The 23,848-nt window shown below is 34.6% G+C and overlaps 2 protein-coding genes across 7 annotated transcripts in view; one reads left to right on the top strand and one right to left on the bottom strand.

Annotated features, from left to right (window-relative positions):
- LOC119835687 overlaps positions 1–9,564 on the bottom strand; it is a 42,944-nt gene extending 33,380 nt beyond the window's left edge. Inside the window, exons 1-15 of the mRNA XM_038360661.1 lie at positions 9,366–9,564; positions 7,023–7,143; positions 6,521–6,698; positions 6,170–6,230; positions 5,503–5,687; positions 4,879–5,017; positions 4,229–4,428; positions 3,714–3,889; positions 3,211–3,390; positions 2,612–2,752; positions 1,957–2,156; positions 1,551–1,681; positions 1,094–1,307; positions 501–730; positions 90–221 (exon numbers count right to left, since the gene is read on the bottom strand). Coding sequence (XP_038216589.1) covers positions 90–221; positions 501–730; positions 1,094–1,307; positions 1,551–1,681; positions 1,957–2,156; positions 2,612–2,752; positions 3,211–3,390; positions 3,714–3,889; positions 4,229–4,428; positions 4,879–5,017; positions 5,503–5,687; positions 6,170–6,230; positions 6,521–6,698; positions 7,023–7,109 — 2,254 coding nt within the window. The 5' untranslated portion in view covers positions 7,110–7,143; positions 9,366–9,564. The remainder of the gene's footprint in view (positions 1–89; positions 222–500; positions 731–1,093; positions 1,308–1,550; positions 1,682–1,956; positions 2,157–2,611; positions 2,753–3,210; positions 3,391–3,713; positions 3,890–4,228; positions 4,429–4,878; positions 5,018–5,502; positions 5,688–6,169; positions 6,231–6,520; positions 6,699–7,022; positions 7,144–9,365) is intronic.
- Positions 9,565–11,742: 2,178 nt separating this feature from the next.
- On the top strand, positions 11,743–23,233 carry LOC119835542 (protein angel homolog 2). 6 transcript variants are annotated; one of them, XM_038360446.1, is made up of 10 exons: positions 11,743–11,851; positions 13,679–13,816; positions 14,538–14,683; positions 15,009–15,166; positions 15,342–15,506; positions 17,943–18,154; positions 18,582–18,671; positions 19,040–19,166; positions 19,944–20,146; positions 21,153–23,233. In XM_038360446.1, exons 1-10 carry the CDS (start codon positions 11,838–11,840, stop codon positions 21,298–21,300), a joined length of 1,401 nt encoding a protein of 466 aa, XP_038216374.1. In that variant the 5' UTR covers positions 11,743–11,837; the 3' UTR covers positions 21,301–23,233. The 6 variants fall into 6 exon arrangements, with proteins under 6 accessions (XP_038216374.1, XP_038216371.1, XP_038216370.1 ...); XM_038360443.1 differs by having other exon boundaries at positions 11,750–11,851; positions 13,523–13,816; XM_038360442.1 differs by having other exon boundaries at positions 11,753–11,851; positions 13,369–13,816.
- The last annotated feature ends 615 nt before the right edge of the window (positions 23,234–23,848 follow it).

Here is a 23,848-nt window from a genome sequence, read left to right as displayed (position 1 = left end):
ATTTACATATTGATTTACTTTTAATTATTAAATCCTCTTTTAAATTGATGATTATGTTCATAACTGTTTAAATCATTATTGCAATTTACCCTCATCGGTCAAGGCATCCTTGGCGACTGTGGTATGTTTCAATGGCATAGATATTTTCTGATTGCACAGTGAAATAGGAATGTACCAAGCCGTTTGCAACCGCGCTGAGGAGCCACAAACACTCGCCTCTCCTTGGAAAAATAATAACAATTAATATAAATAATGCATTTGACAGTATGATTTTACAACACATAATATTATATTTCACAAACATTTTATGTTGACATATTTCGCATATTATACCTTTAAATCGTGAACAATTACTTCAAAAGATTTATCAAATATCGAATCAAAAATCAAAAATTAGGGTACAAATCTTTGTCTGGTGTAAGGGTATATAATATTGTAAGGGTATATAAAATATGATCATTATATATTATATAGCATCTATTGAACAACAAAGTACTCACGAATCTTAACGCTATAACTGAACACGACGCTCTCCTCCGCAAAGTAATTCCTATGTAAAAGCGAATGCGTGACGAAGCGGACATCTGCGCGTGCGCACGGCCTCGACTTGTTATCCGCGAGCGAGATCAGTGTTGCCTGTATGGCGGTTATCGTTCCCGATACGTGCAAGCGAGCGCCTTGCCAGAGTGGGCCACTGTCTTCGGGCATTTGACACGCCGCTGAACAGACTCTGGGAAAGAGGTTTAGGTTAATTTACATAACCAATGGGGTTGCGCTCAGTAGAGGAGAGTAAAATTTTAAAAATTTTAAGATCTCAAATGAAACTAATATTATAAAAACATTCGTATTTATGTATGTTTGTAATGCTTTCACACAAAAAGTACTTTAATGATTTCAAAAATTCTTTCACCATTAGAAAAATGCATCTTAGTGACCTGACACTTATTATATAGTATAGTATATAGTATATAGTATTTATAGCAAAAAAAAAATAATAATAGAACTCTTTCCAAATATTTAAATATTTTTGACGTGGGATTGTAATACCTCGCATTCAGCAATCCTTTAATAACAATTGGTAATTAGAACTCACCGTAAAGGATACAACGGTGCGGCCACATTGAACATCGCTTTGGGCACGTCCACGTCAAGCACTATCGACGCATCGAGGGGCTTTTCGTTCGGCGAGTGGTCCCAGGGCATCAGCCTTATGGTCACACCGTTTATCTCTATACCGATGCGCCGCTGCGGCAGGTTCTCTGAGAGCGCTTCGCATTCTTCCACTGTTAGAGTGCGTGTAGGCGGATCTAAAAGGGAGTGGGGGGGGGGGGTATGTAATTAATTAAGTTTTAATTCTTCTATGCAGATTAGATCTTGTAGTTAATCAATCAATTAAGATAAGTATATAAATAACCTTTTCAATTAAAATGAGATAATTATAACTTTTTCTGAATAAAATCAATGGCTAAAAGCAATCTCGACCGCAAGCTTTGTTATCGTCACGATAAAAAAAGTCGAGTTTGAGTTAAAAACTAGAGTACAATTTTAACCTTCATCGTTAAACAGGGGTACAGAGTTCAACGCATTCCGTATAACGGCCAGCCGATGCAGGAGTCCGGTCGACACACGCACTGACATCGGACTCACTACTATTTTCATCACGCTGTCCTCCACCCAGTCACTGCAAGTGAATGATGATAATTATTAATGTAACACTATTACGATCCTATTGACAGTCCATTACACATCACTGTAACAAATACGTATTCTACAACTAAATCGTAGTAGATGGGGTAATTTTAGAATTTTTTTTTTTCAATGTTACTAGATTCTAGAACTAAAAAACCCATACATATCACCCATATATATTTACAGTCGACATCAATAAAATGATAAGAATACTATAAATCGAATTTTGAAAATAACCACTAGCGCATAGAAAAATTCTATAGTTACCTATATTCGAAGTCTTTTGGCGGATTATCATACGGATTAACGAGTCTATCAGAGGGCACTCTATCGTGGTTATACTCTACATATACAACGGGCGCCATTTTCGTCCAGAAAGTGTCTTTTGCTTCGTCCCTCTCATCCGTTTCCGTGGGTATTTGGTCTTGATTCTGCTCTGTTTGAGAATCGGATACGTTCCCCGATTGCTAAAAGAATTATTACACTATTTTTTTTTAACAAAAACAAATACGCTATGAAATATCTCAACTAATTAAGCGATCAAATATTGTATGCTTTTAGTAATTTGGTTCAACTGGAGAGTTGAGAACGTTTTTATCTTGATTAAAAAAAGGGTGGAAAGATCATAAGATCGGCAGATAGTGCACAGCGTCGGTGAAGCGTTGTGATAAACGAAGTTTCGGAAATCTTTCAATAGATTCTTCCTTTTTTTCAAAATGGTGGAAAGATATTTTCTTCTCTTTGAGTAATATATCTACATATATTAAGAGTACTTTCCGTCCAGGTGTTACAAAATACTTAACTGTAAAATCTTGTTGTGAAAGAAAAACAGGCTATCATCATATTAGTCTCTTGAGCAGTCTCCATTCAGATTGGCTACTGCAGCAGTCACTCATCCAAAAGGTTAGCATAGCTTACTTACTGTAGGTAGTGGTTCTCCGAGTTGCTCCTCAGCCGCGACGCCAAGTTCTATTTTCTGATCAATGAAATCTTCATCAATCCAGCACCAAGCTTCATCGTGATCTCCCGTTTTACTGAGGTACGTTGTCGGTGCGTCATTCAGCTGTGTAGTCATAATTTTTTCAAAAATATATCTTTTTAGCTATTAAAACATATACTTATACTTCACACATGGCTCAGCTTTAGTGGCTTTGTGGTGAGAACCTCGGATTTAAATCGCAAAAGTCGTGGTTCGAGACCGGACGTGATTTTTCAATTTATCTGCACCTTAACCATATCCCCACTACTCGAAAAGGTAAAGGCAACTAGCATATCCAAGAATTAAAAATTCAACAAATAACATCAACCTGCATAAGGCCAGAGAGGTGGATTAGGTCAGAACAGTAATAGGAGTCATGTGTCTCCACGGTGAAACATATTTGGGCTGATGATGACGATGATGGCACACACATATATTGCTCTCTACTTCGCATCTGAAACCTTAGTCCGAGCTCGAATCAGTCGTGGAAACTTCTAGAACGCCACGTCCACATATCTCCATTGTACAATCGTCACACATACCGCATCCACCCCGACGTGGCCGCACACGCAGCGGCCGTGCGACAGCAGCGCCAGCCGCCGCGCCCCGACCTGCACCCGCAGCGTGCTCGGCGAGCACACCGAGCTCTTGGCGACGGCGTCCGTCGCGGAAACTTCTAGAACGCCGCGCGCGCGCTTGCGACCGCCCTCTATTTCCATCACCTGGTAACGATTTTGTTTGTATAAAACAATTAACAAAGCACGACACGACGAAATTGTTAATCTTGGACTCAATTTATCACAGACATAGCCAAAAACCAACGCGACAAAGAGACTTTCAATTTAAAACAGAAAAAAAGTAACGAATTGTCAATTATACTTTTGGGAAGAAGTGTAGCATATGACACACAGGAATTTCAATAATTTTATTTAAATATAATTTACACTACTATTACGATGGATATGTAGTTGTTGTAATACAAGCCGCTATGGTAAATCAAAGCTAAATATCTGATCTGGTATGATATTAATTAATGCACGCTCACCTTAAAAACGAGCGCCACATGCTCCAGATATGCAGTGAACGCAATCGGTATCGGTGTAGCCGGTGCGGGGGTTTCCTCGACGCCATCACGGTCCATCCATGTGGGTAACCACGACCACGCCCATTCGGACCAGCTCTCGCTGCGCGCTGGCTCAGCGGAGTTGGATGATACTGAATCTGCAGACAGAAGTCTTTTTTTAATTTGTATGTTTGGTGCATGCAAATAATAAGTAAAGTGTTTTCATTTTGACAAAATCGATAAGAAATGCAACGTACTACGATCCCAATATTAATACAAATTAAAGTAAGCTAAATTATACGGAAAAAATGTTTCAAATCATGACATAAATAAATAAGGCACCGACAAAAACAAACATGAATAAAATCATCACTTTTTTTCGCGTGAACTCCTCAAAATGGTCTATCAGACATCTCTTCACTTTTATGAACTATGAGAAACATACCTAACACCTAAATCGCAACCAACATGCATCCAATAGCTCCAAAACCACTCACGCAAAGGGGCCTGCTGTACACTCGGCGCTTTAGGCACCGGTGAGGGTGGTTTGATGTCGACCAAAGAGCGCTCCTTCAACAACCGCAGCAGCAGCACCAGCTGTTCGCTGGTCACGCCCCACGCGAGCCGGCTCGAGCGCAATTGGACGCTGAGGCTGCGCGCTCGACGCGTATTGGCGGAGACTAGACGCGTTAATACTCTGTGACAAAAAAAAAGCATTTCTTTATAAGATAATAAAGGGCTGGTAGCATTAATGTGCTTATTCAAATTAAATTGTATAGATGAATCATCCTTTAACATAAGATTCTGGTCAAATTTCGACTCATCGATCAATAAAAAGAAAAAGAAGTTAAATATATTAACAGTTTCTCATAAACTAAATATTTTTTTATTAATTATTTTATCTGCTTTTTATTAATTTTGAAGAAATTGTCTACTTAAGATTTTGCTTATAAATATAAAACCTAGAGTAACGTTTAATTGAAACAGTACTTCAAAGAGGAGTAAGTCAGTTATTTTATATATCTCCTTTTATTTGAAGAATAAATCCGAATAACAAGTGTAAAAGTTATTAAGTCACAAGTACAGTGAATTAAAAAAGGAATGTTTTCTTAATTAAAAAATGATTAATCCACATATTGTTACTCACCGGAGGTCCAGCTGACATCTATATAGCAGGGGTTCTTGATAAAAACGTATTTTTCCATCCGAATCACTTTTGTCGAGGCATAGTGTTAAATCATCCAAGCGAACCAGCCGCCTGATAACGGGCTCGACTTGATCTATATCTGTAACAAACAAATAACAATTTTATATTGCAGCAAATATCTCTCACTCAGTAGAGTTGTTTTATTTTATACATATATATACGTCTGAAAGGAGAACAATTTTTATAACACCTTAAATCACACTAATATTATAAATATAAAAGTTTTATGTCTGTGATGTTTGTTCGTCAATCACGCTGAAACTACAGAATGGATTTTGATGAAATTTGGTATACCGATAGGGTATGAACTGACTTGGGTGATAGGATAGTTTTTATTCCGATTGAACGCTCCCTTGAGGTATATTTAAATTATTAACAATATTCATAATAACACTTTTTTTAAGCGCTTTAGAATAGTCAATATAAACAATTTAAAATTTACCAACGGTTTGTAACCGAAATTAGTATTTCTACTTACGAGCGGGCAAGGAACTCCGTAATCGCTCTTAAAATCATATCAATTTTACAAAAATCTTTCCATCTCCTAATATAAACAGCATTTACCAGCAAACTGCGGCTGCCAATCAGCTCCGACGCTGTCAACGGCCAGCCGCTTCACGTTCAGCGAGAGCACGATGTCATCGTGCACGTACTTCACAATCAGCGAGTGCACCCGCACCGATATGTTGCTGACGATGCGCCGCACCAGGGCCTGCATGTAGCCAGGCGGCGCTTCGACCACTTGCGTCCTGGTGGGTTGTGATGTACAGACAATTTTGGACGCTTTTAAAATGTCATTTATTCAAGTATACGTTTAACAGATCTAATATTTGTAAATTTTTAAGTTTTAAACTTCAATTAGATAGTGGGGCACGTACAAAATCAAAGTTAAATTCTGTTAGCTTCGTCATATGCATTTGTTTCGTAGGAAACAAAGAGAAGTTTTGAAAACATATTTAGGTTTAACCTTATTACAACTATGACACCAAATCGCAAAATGTTATATAACTAAAAAGTTATATAATTATAACAAGTGGAATTAAAATATGACTAATATTATAAAAAAGATCACTCGCAACCAAACAATTTAATGTGTTTAATATATATATTGAGTCACCACAGATTAACAATACTCTTAAGGAACAGTTCTTCCCCAGCACAAACAAAAAATTGTTTAAATTGAAGAATGACGTACAAACCTATTCTAAATTAAATTAGGATAGTTGCTTACCTGGGTGACTCGGGTGGTGGGCTCTCTTCTGGTGAAGGGGGATTGAGACTGAGAATGCATTCTAGAAATAAAAAATACAGTACATTAACAGAAATTGCATTTATTAACTAGTTTTCTCACACTTGCACATTGAAATTGAGTGGTTTAAGAACAAAATATAATAATTTGCTTGATCAGATATTAAAAGAAAAACCCCACTCTGAGGCATAATCAATTTAATTGTTCATTCAGTTCCTGACGAAAACGGTAATAGAATTCATAAAACAATAAAGAAAACTACACCATAAACACTATGTATTTACGAGTATGTATGTGATACTATTGCAATGTTTCTGCTAAGTTAATACATACCTATTGTATTGATGGTAACAACAATGGGTTCTGACATAATTTTGGTCCATGGTACTTGAATAAGGAGCTCGTGTATGCGACCAGAGACGAGGGTGAATGGCAGAGCCACTTCCTTTTGCAGTACATCTGCTTTTAATACTAAATTGTGCAATGTCACACCGCCTGCCCATAGCGACACCTAAAAGCAATGATTTTGTTGGTGAATGTTTCCAATTGAAAACAAGCGATTTATCATAAAAATGTTTTATTTAATTAAATGGGTGATATGTAGCGTAGCGATTGTATTTTCTTGTTTAGTCATGCAATCATTAAACATATAGAAATGAATTTTTTTTATAGCATTTGATGTAATAAATGAAGTACTTTCTAAGATTTTGCATTGCCAATAATTAAACTATGTCAATAGGGTCAATAAGAGCCTAAAAATAAGTGTATTGATTGTTTGTTAAACATTTTATGGTACATATCACAGAGTTAAGTAATATTTAAATTATTTAAATACCTGTGCATCAGCTGGTTTGAAGTCTCGTACATATTTATCAACATAGCTGAGGAGTATGGGAGTTATGTAGGATTCTATGTTGAACATGATTTTGCATATGTGTTTCTTGCATTGCACATAACTGAAAGTGAAATGAATGTGAATATTCTCTATTGGATCTGGAGGTGTGGGTTGCCCGCAAAAAACACCGTGAGACGAAGCACAGTTCAGGTCCACTATCTACAAACAAACATATACTGAACAGTATAATGATATACAGACCCACATTGACTTGTTTTAAATATAAATTGAATGTACTGAATGTTTTTTTCAAATCATAAAATACACACGCATCAGCATTTTAGCTGCTAGTGTGCTTAAATAAAATAATAAATAATACTGTAAGCAGGAAAACACAAATACTGTAGGCAGTGGATCTCAACTGTGTTCAAAAGTCCAACTTAAACCATGGCCTCTTCCCCAAAAGTGTTGGGTATGCATGAGTATACTTCACTATAAAAAAGGTGGTATGGGTTTGAAACATACTTTGGGATTGAATTGTGTGTATTTTCCAGTTTTTTATCAGTTTACATTACATGCATCATTCTGCAAATATATATAGATAGACAAAGAAATGTTATCATATTAGATTTTGAAGGCAAAAAACAAATTGGTGTTTGAAATTTATGAATTATGGTAAATAAACCAAAAAAAACTGGTAACAATCTGAATAAAGTAAGTTAAACTTTGATACGCTCTACAAAAACAAATGAGAAAACTTAATTTGTGGTTTAGTGAATTAAATTTCAATTAGTAAGTCCAAGAAAATGAAACAAAAGATTGTAAGGGACCTTTCAAAGGTTCATCATGTATAATTTTTATTAGAAGAAAATTTATACTAATTTCATTGAAAACGCTGATAACACAAAACAAGAGCAGATAATTAACAAAAATTGAATGAAATCAATCAATATCTCAATCCTCTAGCAAATCCATTTATAAATAAACTTATTCACAAAATGACACCTACCCTGCACTTTCTTTTGACACTAATCTATTAAAGAGTAATGAATGATAACAATTGTTCTTTATAATAGTGAAACTCAGTAAGAGTCAGATTGTTTATATATTTTATATTGCCTGGTTGGCTTTACTTTATAATTTTCAATGCTTGTCATTATGAAACTAAAATGTCATTAAATTTAATGACACTGCTTATCTATATAAACATGAATAGGCAAATGTGCTGCTGCATGTAAAACTTGAGAATGGCTCGACCAATTTGACTTATTTTTTTTTTTAGGCTTATGTTGAGGTATAATTAACATTTTTTATGGAAAGAAAAGATGTACTATGGTTGAAGCCAGGGTTAAACACTGGTTCAAAATATTCTCTTTCTTATGCTTTTATACTATATTAGTAGTAGAATATATGAGAAGAATCTTCAGTTCATTTCTTTCGTGCAGGAAAACTTGTAGATAACAGCAATAAAATATACACATTTATTCTAATACTGGAGTGAAATGTAACAATTACTGACAGTCACCTTGGTAGCGACATACTCAAAGCAACCTCCCTTGACAGAGATCAAAAAACTTGGCTTGAGCTGTTGCATGGATGAAGGGGGCCAGAAGGGCCATACTCGGTTGGGCTCTATTACTATGTGTTGTGATGCTGGTCAATACTAATTTTATTTATAATACATGTGGACAATGTGTTACTTAGAGCCACACAATGTGCATACACCAACTAGACGAGGCTGATTTTAATACCAACATCACCTTCTAACTCAATGTCTAACAGACCCGACTTCTGGTCTCAGTGTTAATACTAGTGTGTTAAGTATAAATACTAAGTTAACCTGTCTGGGTTGACGATAATAATTATAGATAGGTCTAGAAGATATAAAGTCAAGAAGATATAAAATAATGTATCACTCTCATAGCAACAATCAAAGAGACATAGTGAATGCTTATACCATCGATTTACAAACTTACCACTTCTATTACGCCATAAAAACAAAGCATCTCAACTAACTAATGACATAATTCAAAATATCATATTCAATATTTTGCACAGTTTGTAACTTACAGATTAACTTAATCATCAATTATTTTACAAAGATAAAGCATCAATCCATCTACAGCTTTGTAAATTACACATCAAATTGTGAGTGAGTTTGTAGTGTAGAACAGAAGAGCATTAGGAACTCAAAACTTCCGAGACCATTTACATAGGATATGTCTATTATCATAACACCCATTTTTTCATACTTATTACTAAAAATTAATAAGTATGAAAAAATGGTTAAAACATATTTTATATAAAATTTAAATGTCGAAATATTAACTAATTTATACAAACCTTTATTCAATATCTCGGCCTTTGTAAACTTAATGAATTAATTTGCCGCACGATAACTTCTTAAAATTTGCACTGTACTAATTTACCAAACATAAAGCAATTTTATTCCAATACCCAAGTATATACAAATACAAACAATAATAAAATCCAAACGTAAAGGCCGCCACCGACAGGCATTAAGTCTATTTTTTAATGTATCATTGTATGGAAAGGCAGATAAATGAAAATTTGGAAACGTCATTGTCAAAAAAATGCAGAATTGACATAGAGTTCGTATCACTAAAGAAGTCCATAGTTATGCTATGAATCGATGATGAACCATTTATGGATTAAATTTAAAAGGTTTCCCATCATTATCATCATAAGGTTCATTATCCGTCACGCTGGCCAAATGCGAATTGGCAGGTTTCTCACGATTTCTTTTCCTTCAGCTTGTTGTTTTGAGACGCGCAAGTCACTTGAAAAATTGATTTATTTCTTACATTCTCCTCCGGTCTTAAACTAACCACCGAACCACTTCTGCTAAGTGCTATCACAAGTTTTCCACTTCACAGTATGAAAAAACAGCATACAAAAGTATTACCGCCTTTAATCACGTAGGAAAATAGGAAAAAGCACGATTGTCACAAGGCAATAACAGTAAATAATGTGGTAATATTTATGAATAGACATTAAAAATGCACGCGACAACTCTTAAATAGAAGCCCGAGCTGATAACAACTTATTAACAACATGGCGTTTATAATTTAGGCTCGTTCCTCCCATGTTTGATCCCTTGCATCCCACACAATTATCGATGAGATTGAAATATTATGGGTTTTCATGAAATACAGGATTGCATTGATACATGTCTATGACAATATTACGAAGAGAAAACATTTTTATGTTAGTAATTTTGTAATATTTTCACACAAAAATTATTAGATTGATTTTAAAAATTATTTTGCCATTAGAAAGCTGCAACTTCACTGAGACTAGACTTACACTATATATATACGGGAGACCAAGGAGTAGCCGGAGCAAACAGCTCGTTCTTATTTATATGTTTAGACAATTCTCATTTCAATATAGGTGCTAAAAATAACCGAAAGGGAGATATAATCCATAACAGAGCAAAGTTATAACTTAATTGCTCTTTATCTTTTCTATACTAAAAAGCAAAATAAACTTTAAGCCAATCAACAAATGGACATTGAGTGTGGGCTCAAGACATAGTAAGTTTAAAGCGGTATTTTTGATTTTGTACATTTATAACCTTTAATTATTGCAATGCTGATATCTAGATCCTGTAAGAAAATTATGAGATGGACATTATTGGTTTTCTTTAATTTTTTTTCAGTAAATTTAAGAAAAAAAGTATCTTATTTGTATAAAAAATTTAAGTGGTTGTCTGATTCCAATACAACCCACGAAACACGGTACAAAGACGTACTGTACGATGGAGGTGCCCATCCACAGAACCTCAGCATTTAGGGGTAGCTTTAAATTTAGTGCCTCTAAATTCTGGAATGACCTACCACCGCCAATACGTAATACTAAAAACGTATTAGGTTTGAAAAATAAATTGAAAAAAACATCTAATCATTTTGCAAAAAGGTTCTGGTATTAATGCTGTAGTTTTTAGGCGTAATTTATTTATTTATTTATTATACTGGTATTGGTATTGTCTATTCGTTTATATTTATATTTAATTGTTATTATCGTATATAAGTATGTAATTTGTATGTGTGTTCTGTAAATTTAGTATTTAATATACATTATACATTATTTATAATATTGTACTTACTTTTTATTTTTTTTATTGTTATTGTTTCTTCCTTAAACATGTACGCTGCCCCTGTCAGGGGGTCAACATGGTATCCACTGAAAATCGGTGGAGAGTCTAAGTTCCTTTAATGGGCTTAGATTCTTATACACTGAGTGGATCTCTTGTTAAGTCCTAGAGTCTGGACTGTGTTTGCTAAATATCTGATAGAAAACTATTATTAAATATGAGATTAATGTGATATATTATCATAATTGTTCTTTATCTCTTTGATACATTTGCCTACAGTAAATAAAATGTTGGCATTTATTATCAATGCATTTTTTTTAACATTACTAACATAGTTTCTAGGATAATTGTATACTAACACAAATATGGATGAATATCTGAAAATAAAAATATTATTATTATATGTTATTATATTAAACAATATTTTACTTAATCCCATTCACATACATTTCAGCTTTGTAAGCATTTGAAGATTGCAGACGATGACAGCGCCGCGTCCTTAGGACTCCTTTCATGGCACGAACTCCTATATCATTCATCATGATCACAAAATGTCAATTTGCGATTGACATCTGTGATAAAATCTGTTACCACTTTATTTTTATCTGTGAAACTCTGAATTTGTGATTATTGATTTTGTTGGTTGTATCTTGTACATGTACAATGTCCCTTTTATAAAATTTATCCGTGAATCGTGAATGCGATATGAGAGGTCGGTGGGTCAAAAAATGTTAAACTGTAGATTTTAGGTGCTCGTCATGGTATTTGCTCATTGTGTTATAATTTCTGAGCTATGGCTTTATTTTTATGCATGTAAGTTTATTTTGTTTTGTCTGTTTATTAATATTACCTTGGTTTATTATGAGGATACTGTCACATGCCTTCGCTTTCAAGTGTACTGGGTGAGGGGCGAGCCGTGAGAGGTCAGGTTACGTTATATAACGTTATTCCCTATAAAAGTTTATCTACGTTCTAATCTTCAATTGACAATCTCCAGCTTGCTCAGCGTCTTTTATCTTTGGCTATTGTTACATTTCGGTATTATGTTTTTGCCCATATATAAACATGTTTGACGACAAAAAAATATTGATATAAACTGTTAAGCAAATGTCCTAGTCCAGTCTATTAGAAGAGCTTCAATGTTGTCTCTCTTATTGCTTTGGCTTATATTTCAAAGCGATTGCAAGTAAATAGTTCCTGAACTATGTCTGAAGTATTATCATTTCCATCACAATTGCTGTCTAGCCCCTGGTCAGCAGTAGGCCTTTCAAATTTACCTATGTAAAGTCTAAATCTAGAACTAACGGGAGACCTAACGGAAGACTAGTAAAGTATCTTTACAAAAACAATGATTTCTCAGCAATCATCATTAATATTTTTTGATTCTGTAAACGACATTATATTTTTTGATATACCGCCTTCTTTTCAGTTATAAAAGAAAAAAAGTAGGTAGTAGAAAAATATTTATTTGACGAAGTCCTAAGTTCGACTTCGTTTGTCACCATGACTAATGGTGACAAATACATTTTAAGGAATATTCAAATCTTCAGAGAAAGTTCAAAGTCTAAGTTCCTACACTACAATAAAATGTAAAAGTTTGAGGACGACACTTGACGTCTTACAATAACATCATAAAAATTAGGTTGTTTTTATAAGGCAGCGATACATCATAACAACTAGGGATGTCCATCACATTATCGACATGACTTTTCATTTAAATACTAATCTTGTTAAAAAAAACAGTTTTTATTTATATATTTGTAAGGTATTTAGTAAAGTGAATTAAAATACAATGAAATTCTAAATTTTTGTTTTACTTAAAATTTAAAAAAATAATTCATTATGTACGCTCAGTGGTTTTACCTTTACTTTTTGTAACTAATTTTATATATTGGTAAGGTATTTAGTATAGTAAATAAAAAGACAAAATTTTGCTTTATTTATTATAAAAATTTACTATCTACGTCCCCCGGGTTACTGTTTATCACTTATTGTTTTATTATTTCTTAATTTCGGAAGTCCTGAGGCCGTGCCCCCTGCCCAACACGCCAAGTTGCTACTCTGTGAAACAAACCAAGTATTAAGAGACTAGAGCTATATTGGTATTCTTGTTTATTTATTCATATCAAAGCTATCTACTCTGTCTTAATAATACATTTATGACTATAAAATACGTTAGTCCACAATGTATCCTATGTATTATATTTAAGTTTATCTTTTTCTTTGCAGCTATCCTCTTGAGCACAGAGCAAATCCCATGTCACATGCAACAACAATACTTTAAAACAAGTTTCTAGTCATGCTTAGGCTGTAGATAGTACTTTCTTAATTGTTATTATGTTATATTCGTTAAAAATTAAGCTATGCTGAAATTTACTCATAGTTTTTGCAGATATTCTCATCTTACATATGAAAATTTACATTACAATACAATACAGATAAAAAAATTTACACATTTAACTTGTAGAGGGAAGACATGTGGTATATTGAATGTTCACTTGTTTTTAAATCCTTTTGTATCGCCTGGTGTGCGGGGTAGGTTGTTAGCTAATATAAAGAAGCATTTCCGAGTTAAAAAGCTAGACTCACAGTCAAGTGCGTCTACATCGCACAAGAAAATGAGTGAGTCATTGCAACCCACATTACACCATGCTAGCTTCGGAGGACAGTTTGAAGTGTGAGTTTTGTTATTTATGCCTTCTCACTCTGTCTGCCAGGGCCTCTTTTATATTATCATAATTAAGTCGTATGAAAATAATGGTACAATCAATTGCATTGCACTAAGCATAACATAGCATTCTGTAATTTAATATTTACAAAATAGTTTCAGTTTTCAAGTTATAACTACCAAAAACTTACAAACTATAAACATAATAAAAACATAGAAGTGTTTAGAAATAAGAAGGGCAAATGGTAAACAGCCTCATTAGAAAAATATATTCATAAGAGAAATAATAACATGTTGTGTTTGTTCTCACTTGAATTAATAAAACAACAAATTTATATCTTTATTAGAAACTCTAATTTCATTGAAATAAAATTCAAATCGAAAAATGCTTATGATATTTTCATATTTGAAATATATTTTTATTAAACCATATGATAATGTAATAGTGGCCATAGCTAAAGTTGTATTTCAATATTTTATTTTGTATGAAGTACATAATATAATAGATATGTATGCAATTAAGTTAGTTTTAGTATGCTATTTATTCCTTCAAAACATAAATATAGACGATCATGCAAAGCAAGTGAAATTAGCCCTTGTCAAATTATAAAAGATAAATGCTTCAGTATAAAAATTTAGTCTCTAAAGTATTTTGTTAGAGATTTAAAATTAGTAGAGATTGATATTTAAGAAAAAGAAAGTATATTAACCTACATATACGTTTGAGTAGCAGCGATGATGGTGGCTCCTTTGAGAATTGGCAAAATGCAGCCTCAAGTTCGGGTGAAGATCCAAGCAATCCACACGCGGGCGTCCTGCCGCCGGACTTCCGGGTGTGGGAGCTCGTTGAATCATGGCACAGCAGTTCTACAAAATGTTAGCATATTAGTTAATTTATATTATACACACATTACATTTGAAGCTTCACGATATCGTTATCATCGAATCGGCGAATCTTACAAGAATCTATATATCGAACATGATCTATAGATTTTTATTACGATATTAATGTTATATTATTGTTCTCGCAACATCAAAAAAAGCTTAAATAAATACATCCTTTATTATCGCTTAAATGATCATAGAACATCACAAACAAACATACAACTCAATGGCTAATATTGGTAACAACATGACGATAACAATTTCACACATATAAATTTCACAGATCATCAAATGTAACAAACATGTAAATTTTCAGCGAACACCTTAAAAATCCGAGTGGTATCGTACAATGTGCTCGCTCAGTACTTACTCCAGAGTCACCCCTACTTGTACACGGCCTGCAAACCGAACAACTTGAAGTGGCAGGTGCGAGCGGCGAAGCTCTTTGACGAGATCATACATTTGGCGCCAGATGTAAGTGTTTGATCATTTGTCATGAAAACGACTGAATTGTTAAAAAGAAATACACATTAGCGATCTTATAGCTCAACATAAGCAATTTCTGTGAGACATCACAGAAAATAATACACGATAATGTCATTCAGCTACCTATTTATTACGTAATATCCACATTATAATTTGTTCGCAGATACTCTGCCTTCAAGAAGTGCAAGCGTCGCACCTGAACTGCTTCTACGGAAGATTCGAGAGCTTAGGTTACGATGGTCTATTCAAACAGAAGACTGGACACCGGGAAGATGGTTGTGCCATATACATCAAGAAGTCGCAGTTCGAAATACAAGATCAGAACACTGTAAGCAAAACAGAACATGCATATGTCTCTGCTTTTCCCCTTTAATTCCTCGCTTTTATTCTGCTCCTTGAATGATTGAAACCCCATTAATTTTAATGCATTTTAAATATTAAATACACAGGTGTGAGGAAGATAAATTTGTAGATGCAATGCAATGCAATGAATTTCGATAGAATTCCATATGTGTAACCTAACTGCAGAGCTAAGCAAATTTGAAAGATAGGAAAATAAGTCGTTTTTCATTTTGGACAAAATAAAAAAAAAGCATTTGTCCACTTTGCAAGCATTATTACTAAAAGAGGAAGATCTGAAATTTTAAAAATCACTATGTTAATAGAACTTATATCCTGTAAATTTTTGCCATGCGAAATGATATAATCGTATACAGCAATTGCAAAATAAAAATATATTGATTATTACAGAAGTATATTACATAATATTTGTGTTAGTTTTGTATTTATAAACACATCAAAATAACTAATGCAGAAGAATAATATGGTCAATGTTTGAGTAAACGTGCTAACTCAGGAGATACTGGACCTATTTTATAAATTCTTTCAACGATGGATATGTACGTGATGCCTGGGTGCCATGGCCATATCATGTACCACCGTGGAAGCCGCGACGGATCGCTATTCATCATTTAAAATAAATCAAGCTGCAGCGAATTATTTATTTTGCTCTGCGACATATTTTTCTTTGTGGAGTTATTAAAAGAATTGAGTGTAATTAATATGTGTTACTTATCCATCGCGACATTCGGAACAATATTCATAAAAAATCAATAAAAAAAAAATGTTAGTCTTTATATAGACCTGTTCCTGATGTGTACGTGCGGTGGCGTGTCGCCGCTGTTCTATCACTGCTTAAGCAACACACGTACACATGTGTACACGCATTGCGCACAAGACGAAGATTTATTTATTCTTTATTATAGCTATTTACCAGGATAGTGGCAGAAAATAAAACAACAAATGAAGATATTAAATAACATACATGCATTACGGCCTGTATGTACAAAAGGCGGTTTTATTCCTCAGAATAAATCTCTTCTAGACAACTTTGTTGGAAAGGAACGTTAATGGTGTACGCGATGGTGCGCGAAGAAAAAAACAATGTTTAGAAACCTTTAGATCTCGATTTAGCTATTGATCGTCAATAAATCAACCCGTTGTTTTACATATTATTTACCAAATTTCTTACTATACCTATTTGATTATTAAGAAAAACCATCGAGCATATAACCAATAGAAACGACAAGACGATATATAGACCATTTGCCTTAAAAACCCAAGTGTATTGCCCCTATGAAATTACATTTGTTCATAGCAAGGTAACAGTAAATAACCATCAACAGACCTTTTTTGACGTCTCAGATTATTCCGTATAAACATATTTTCGGAGTATAAATGTATAATAGCGTATTTTTAATAGTAATAACGAAAAGATGTCGTACTATATTTTATCAATAGTTATACTTTCCATTCACAATCAAATGATTTGTCGATATTTTATATCTCGTTGGGTACAGTAATACCGAATACATAAATATTCAATATTGAAGAAGTTTAATATTGAAATTGATTTAAGAATAACAATGATAAGGTTTTTTATTGGTTTTGAAAAATAACTTGAGAACGAAAACATCATCATCATGTACTATGGGTACGGGTAAAGGAGCCCATATATTCAGGCCTCCTATGAAGGTTCAGGCCATAATCCACCACGCTGGCCATGTGCGAGTTTAATAGATCTGACATTCTTTCGACGAACAACTTCTTGTTTCTTGGACATGTCGGTTTCCTTAATACGTTTTCCTGCTCTGTGGTGATGTGAGCCACATGCGCAATTAAATTGAAAAATCAACTTGTTTCCTGCATGCTCGCCTGGTCTGGAACCCCGACACAGAGGTCTTAAGCCCGAGGTTTTCACCACTGAGCCGCCAATGCATTCAAATTAGAATAGAATTGACTTAATATTTAAATTAAATTACGATTAGAACGTAGGCCTAAGCCCTCATAGGAGGCCTGTGTCCCAGCAGTGGGAACATATGGGCTGATGATGATGAAAAATGTTATAAATTATGTTATTAATTATTATTGTTGTTTCATTTATCCAAACGATGTTTATTTATTTTATTTTTCTAACAACAAACGGGTAATGTCCAACGCCCGGCTCGAATATTACTAGCTTTATTTTTAGAAAGGGTCTAATCTATTCAAAATTGATTTTCATTTGTTACTGGTTATATGTTCGATGATAGCAACCTACACCCACACGATACTTACAATGAAACGATCCTCTGAAGTTTGAAGTGTTATACATAGTGCAGTGGGGTGAACCACAACCAAAGCATTATACATGTAAATGGCACAGCGAAATAATTTCTCTTAGCCAGAATAAATACCAAGATTTTTACACACTACCACTTTCCAGGTGGAGTATTACCAGCCTGAGATGCCGGTACTAAACCGGGATAACATCGGTCTGATGGTGAAGCTGACACCGCGCGGCTCGAGCGGCACCCCCATAGTGGTGGCCACCACGCACCTGCTGTACAACCCCGAGAGGACTGACGTGAGACTGGCCCAGATACAAGTGCTGCTGGCTGAGATAGATCGGTTCGCGTACTTCGATAATGGCAAGGAGTGAGTGTTTCTTTCACAGGCGTGTATTCGTATTGAAGTGTTAGCCTCTTCCTACACGAGGTTACTTGAATCATGTTTAGATTCTAACACCACCCGTCGCCAACCCAATGGATTTGTATGGGGGTGGTCACTTTCAATCGATGAAAAATCAAGAAATCAATTTTATACTATTTCTACGCTCCGCGACCCGTGGCGTCACCAAACGAAAACCGACATCCACGCTTGCGGAGCCACAAGCGACAACGAACCGTTTGTTGTTTTTAATTAAGCAATATCCACTCGGAAGAAATCGTTGGTTCGGGGGCCAATAAGATTTTTAGTTTTTTCTTTCTTAAATTATACGGTGCGGATATGCACATGGAGTGATCACTCTAGACGCACTGATGTTTGTGTGATTTTTTTTAATTCTTATCTTCCTTGTCCACAGATCTGGATATTTGCCCATCATCTTGACCGGAGATTTGAATTCTACACCCGACAGCGCAGTGATTAAGCTGCTGAATCGAGGTTATGTCAGGTAAATAATGAATGAATTAATAAAGAAAATATGTTAAAGGGATGCTAATTAATTAAACTGATCTAAACTTCAATTGAAACTATATGTATTTGATATATTTAAATACAATCGTGTAAACAGGATTAGAATAAATAACATATGAGCTAATACAAGTTAGTTTACTTGATTCAAATTTCATTCAGATTCGATTTGTGTTTGAATTAACAATCACAACACCACTTTGGACCCCCACTCGAACGAATCGAATCCAGTACCTATTGATTCACTGCTAACGCATTCACAATATATACACTGAGGAGGCGGTAATTTTATGCGCAGCTATTCCTAACTTTTTACGCGACGATATTAAGTGACGCGTCACCCAACAGCGCGACGGCGTTCCGCGACGGCCGCTCGGACTGGCGTCGCATCGGCGTCACCGACAACTGCCAGCATCTCTCCGTGTACCTCAACCGGCAGATCGGCAACGCGACCACCGACTTCAATATGACCAGGGTGAGCCATAGATTGAGAGATTAAAAGTTTATTCAAAGAACACAAAAAATACAATAAAGCAATTAAAACAATGCAAAAAGTTTAGTAGATAGGAAGATAGATTGATAAATTAAAAGTTTATTATATAGTATTAAGTTAAATTAACAGAGACAAATGTGTTCTTAGAACGGCTCTTGGCTCAGCATGAATGTCAGAGCTAATGGGACCCTGACGCTGATATTCTCCCAACACCATTTAAGGGCAGAAGATTAAAACAAACACAAAGCACACAGCTTAATGTACATAAACAATCAGACTCTCTCAATCATGGTGACCTATTTCCTTCATCTCGCCCTTCCTAGTCCACTCCTTCTCTTCAGTCATCAATCCTTTCCTTACCCCTTTCCCTTAAAAGCGGGCAGCGCATTTTCAGAAGTCTGAGCCTCTGCGAATGTTCATGGGCGGTGGTGATCGTTTACCATCAGGCGAACCACCAGCTCAGTTGCCCGCTATGACATAAAAAAAACTCATGCTTAAAAATAGTCCGATGCGTGTATTAAGAAGAAAGAACGAAAGAAATGAACGAAAGCTTTGAATAATCTGTATACATTTGAATTTAAATGCACAGTTTATTGGTGTGGATACAATGTTGAAGCTTTTTGATATATTGTTTCATTTAAGTATACGTAGTTATATATCTACCGAACAAAAAAAAAACGTATATCGTGATTTTATATCTTGTTTTGATAAAAAAAAACACAAGTAGCTAAAAGTATTAAAATACGTCGCCAATTCCAGATATACAACTCGGACTACTCGATGTCGCTCCCGGACGGCAGCATGGCGGACGAGGTGTGGGAGCACGGGGAGCTGTTCAACAGCGACGACGTGGGGCACCCGCTGCAGCTCACCTCGGTGTACAACACCGTCAAGCCGGACGGCGAGAGGGAGGCCACCACCTACCAGAAAAATTGGGTCACCGTCGACTATATGTACTTCAGGTGAGCGCTGTGCTGTCGGAAATTGCAGTCAATTAGTACATCAAGTCTAATATGCAGTTTATTCATTAAACAAAAATTTATATTTTCTTTGTGTGCAACTTTCTGTTTATAGTATTAAGAGCCATTTCCCTTTATTTTTTTTACTAAATTCCGTCTTGTTTAATATATGTAGACGAAATGCTGGCTGGCTCCCTTTTAAATTTTTTTTTTCAAAAAAATAATCATATGTGTAATAGATTATCTATTATCTATGTATATTATTATCTTGCGATTAAATCTATGTTTATTATCAATTTTGTTATCATTGGAAAAAATGATCGTGATAGAGCCAGGGCCATCATCTAGTCTATGTTATATATGGCTTAATTTTGTAATGTCACCTGAAAATAAATGCTCTAAATAGTGCTCTAAATACTGTAAATAGAAAGTTAACTTGAAGAACTCATACAAATAATACCGAAAATAACATTGTCACACCCAGCATTTAAACTGACTAGAATCTGTTGAAACATTTTTTTTTTTGGATTTTCAAAATAAAAAGCAAATCACTAGCACACGTTTCTAATGTTGATTTATCAGTTTTGAATTTATAATACATTTTGCAAGTGTACTATTAAACAATTTTTTTTTCATTAATTCATTCATCATCAGCCCATATATGTTTCTACTACTGGGACACATGCGTCCTATGAGAGTTCAGGGTATAATCCACCACGCTGGCCAAGTGCGGGTTGGCAGGGTCGTCGAACTTTTAATACTCGGATATGCCGGTTTTCTCACGATATTTTCCTTCACCGTTACGGGCAGTGGTAACGTTATCCAAATGTGCAGATAAATTGAAAAATCAATTTATTTCCTGCACGCTCGCCCGGTCTCGAACCCCGTCTTATCGATTTTGAAGTCCGAGGACCCCACCACTAAGCCACCACTGCACAGTGTTAAACGTAACAAGTTTAAATGTGTCGCAGTTTGATATAGATTTTCACATCCAAAAACGTTATTTCAGCAAACACAGTTCGCTGAAGCTGATCGAGCGGCTTCGCCTGCCCACCGTCACGGAGTGCAAATCTCTCGGCCAGCTGCCCAACGATATCTATGGGTCTGACCACCTAGCCGTGGCCGCTACCTTTGCACTAACACCTAACACCAAATAACTTGACACTGAAACACTAACACACTTGTTCATTTTGTGTACATTTAAATCTGTATGGCCCTCAAATTGAATTGTTATTGGTCGTATTTATTTTTTATTGGTTATAATAGGGCCTCCGTTATTTGGTAGGTTTTTGAAAGCGTATTAATATGCGTGTTAACGACAGTGAGATATTTCAATTCAGTAGAAATTACACATGTGTTTACGTAGGCGTTAAAGAAAAGGTGTTTTAGGTGTGATGTATATAATATTTGCAACTGCATATTTACTTGGGGAAAAAAAGTGTGTTGTAACAGTTGCGATAAATCTACGGGTTTTTGATGATTTTTGGATATTATACAGACACGATATATCATTTTCTCTTATTGTAACATGTTTACATGTTTTGGTCCGCCTTGTCCAGATTTTTTATATCTTTAGAACGAAATTTCGTCGGCCAATTATATTCCATCAAATAAATAGATTCATAGAATTTACAATGCATATTTTGCTTATTTTTTTTTAATAATTCTCAAGTGCAAATATACAAAAAATAAAAAGCAAAACGCTATAGAAAAACAAAAAAAAAAACAACCATTATTGTTTTTATTTTTGTGAGCTATAAATCTTCCTGTCTCTAGACAAAAAAAAATATCTTTATATTAAATTAAGCTTTGGTGTAAGGCCAATTATAAAATTACAATATTATGATCTTTGTGTGAAAAATGCCACTAAAAATTTCCGACTTTTGGAAATACTTTTACCAACATCAACCATGGTTGCTCAATACAAAGGCGAGATTTAAAAAGTTATTTTATCTAATGATAAGTAACGTAGTTAATAAGGCAATCAATGAGTCGTTAGGATTTGACCAAAAAAATATTATCGGGTTAATTCTTATAGGATCAGTAGATAAGATGACGCATTGGGATGACCTGAAAAATTCAGATTGTCCCACAGAAGAAATTTTATCAAAACTTAATTGTTTTTTTCAAAACATCGTTTCTATTTATCGATGTTTTTTTGTCTTCCCTAATGTTTTATCGTATTCGATTATGAATGTTGTGTTTTTTATTATTATTTTAATTCATTTAATGTTTTATGTACAATTTTATTTTCGTTTCGCACCCGGCCGTGAAGGCTGGTCTGTTTTTTGTTTTTGTTTGTCGTTTATAATCACGTTTGATTTGATTCACAATAATGTATGTTGTATTTATTTTAACCAATTACCAAACCGATTATGCCATAAGAATTCTAGTTCGGTACGTTGAACCATTTCTATATGGTTTATGAAAATAGATGAGACAAGAGAGAGGGATGGCTGAGAGTTAGAACAGCTGATTGCGTTAATCGCACCGTCTATTAGTGATTTAATATTATCTGTGTATTCTATTTAGTCAGTCTCTCGCACTGGTAAACATTCGACATTGTTAACGTATCGTCATAAGTATTTTGTACGTTATTTGTAATAAGTAGTGACCACATTTGGTACGATTTGTCATATTTCCCATTGTAAGACGATGTAGTTACGTGACAGTATCGGTTTAGATTTAAATGTTTCGTCAGTGCGAACTAATATATTAAGGATATTACTTTCGTTACCTTAAGAATACGTGTAAGAATGGTTGTGATGAACCTAATGATAGCTATTTCGAGCCAAGCTAGGTCAAGTCAGCTTCCGTATAGCATTTGATGAGGAATTTCAGCAAGGAGAGCTTTAACTCTATTGGGCGGAGATTTTTTGGCCAACGGCAAGATTCGAGAAACGGCCCGAATGGATCTAACTTGGCTCTTATCCATTGTAAATTAATCCATGCTTGACATCACCCGCGCCAGGGTCTTATAGGGTTCTAGTTTTTATTTTATATATCCATTAACTTTACCGTATGGTATAGCAACGCTAAAGCGCTTGAATGTCATTGAATGTTATTGAATAAAGTCCCTTTTTCAAATTACATTGATGTTTCAATTTTTACCCGATAGTTTATGGTAACATGTCGCGATATATGTACCGATATAATATGGTTGTTGTAATTTATTCTAGTTCCAGTAGATTTATAGGAATTCTACTTTTTATAAATAGATTTAGAGATTTACACTGCCATTTATATTTGTTCACTACTCCCAAACGCTAATACACATACATTAACTGACACACACACACACACATGCCCGCGAAAACACACATTCGTATAATCCACATTTAACTATTTATATTTAGTTATAAAAGGTTTATTTGCATTATTATGTACCTGATCGAAATAGTTTCAAGTTTACGAAGAGCAGTACCTCCTGACAGTTTTTTTCTTAAATTTAGGTTTCTACTACTCCCATCTTCTGAGAAAACATCTGGACTTCTGTCCTGTGGTTCTTAAGCGACAACATTGCACAGATTAAAATTTTCATATTCATTAATGCTATAGTAAAGCTCACAGAACTGGGTAATACATTTTAATGTAGGTTTTAAATTTAGCACTACTGAACTCTTTAATACTATGAGGATTCTACTGTAAAAGCGTGGTCGTATTTTTCGTATAAATTTGGACCTTATAAAGATGAAGGTCCAATTT

This window comes from Zerene cesonia, chromosome Z (genome assembly GCF_012273895.1).
Source record: "Zerene cesonia ecotype Mississippi chromosome Z, Zerene_cesonia_1.1, whole genome shotgun sequence".
NCBI lineage: Eukaryota > Metazoa > Arthropoda > Insecta > Lepidoptera > Pieridae > Zerene > Zerene cesonia.
The sequence above is the reverse complement of the archived record's forward strand: the minus strand, read 5'-3'. Positions and strand labels throughout refer to the sequence as shown.

Excerpts from the sequence above, each read along its gene's own strand:
- LOC119835542 (XM_038360442.1), top strand. The coding sequence starts at position 13,503 with ATGCTGAAATTTACTCATAGTTTTTGCAGATATTCTCATCTTACATAT. Across the intron at positions 14,684-15,008 it reads GCACAGCAGTTCTACAAAAT|CGAACACCTTAAAAATCCGA; the intron begins GTTAGCATATTA and ends GTAAATTTTCAG. Across the intron at positions 20,147-21,152 it reads GTCGACTATATGTACTTCAG|CAAACACAGTTCGCTGAAGC; the intron begins GTGAGCGCTGTG and ends ACGTTATTTCAG.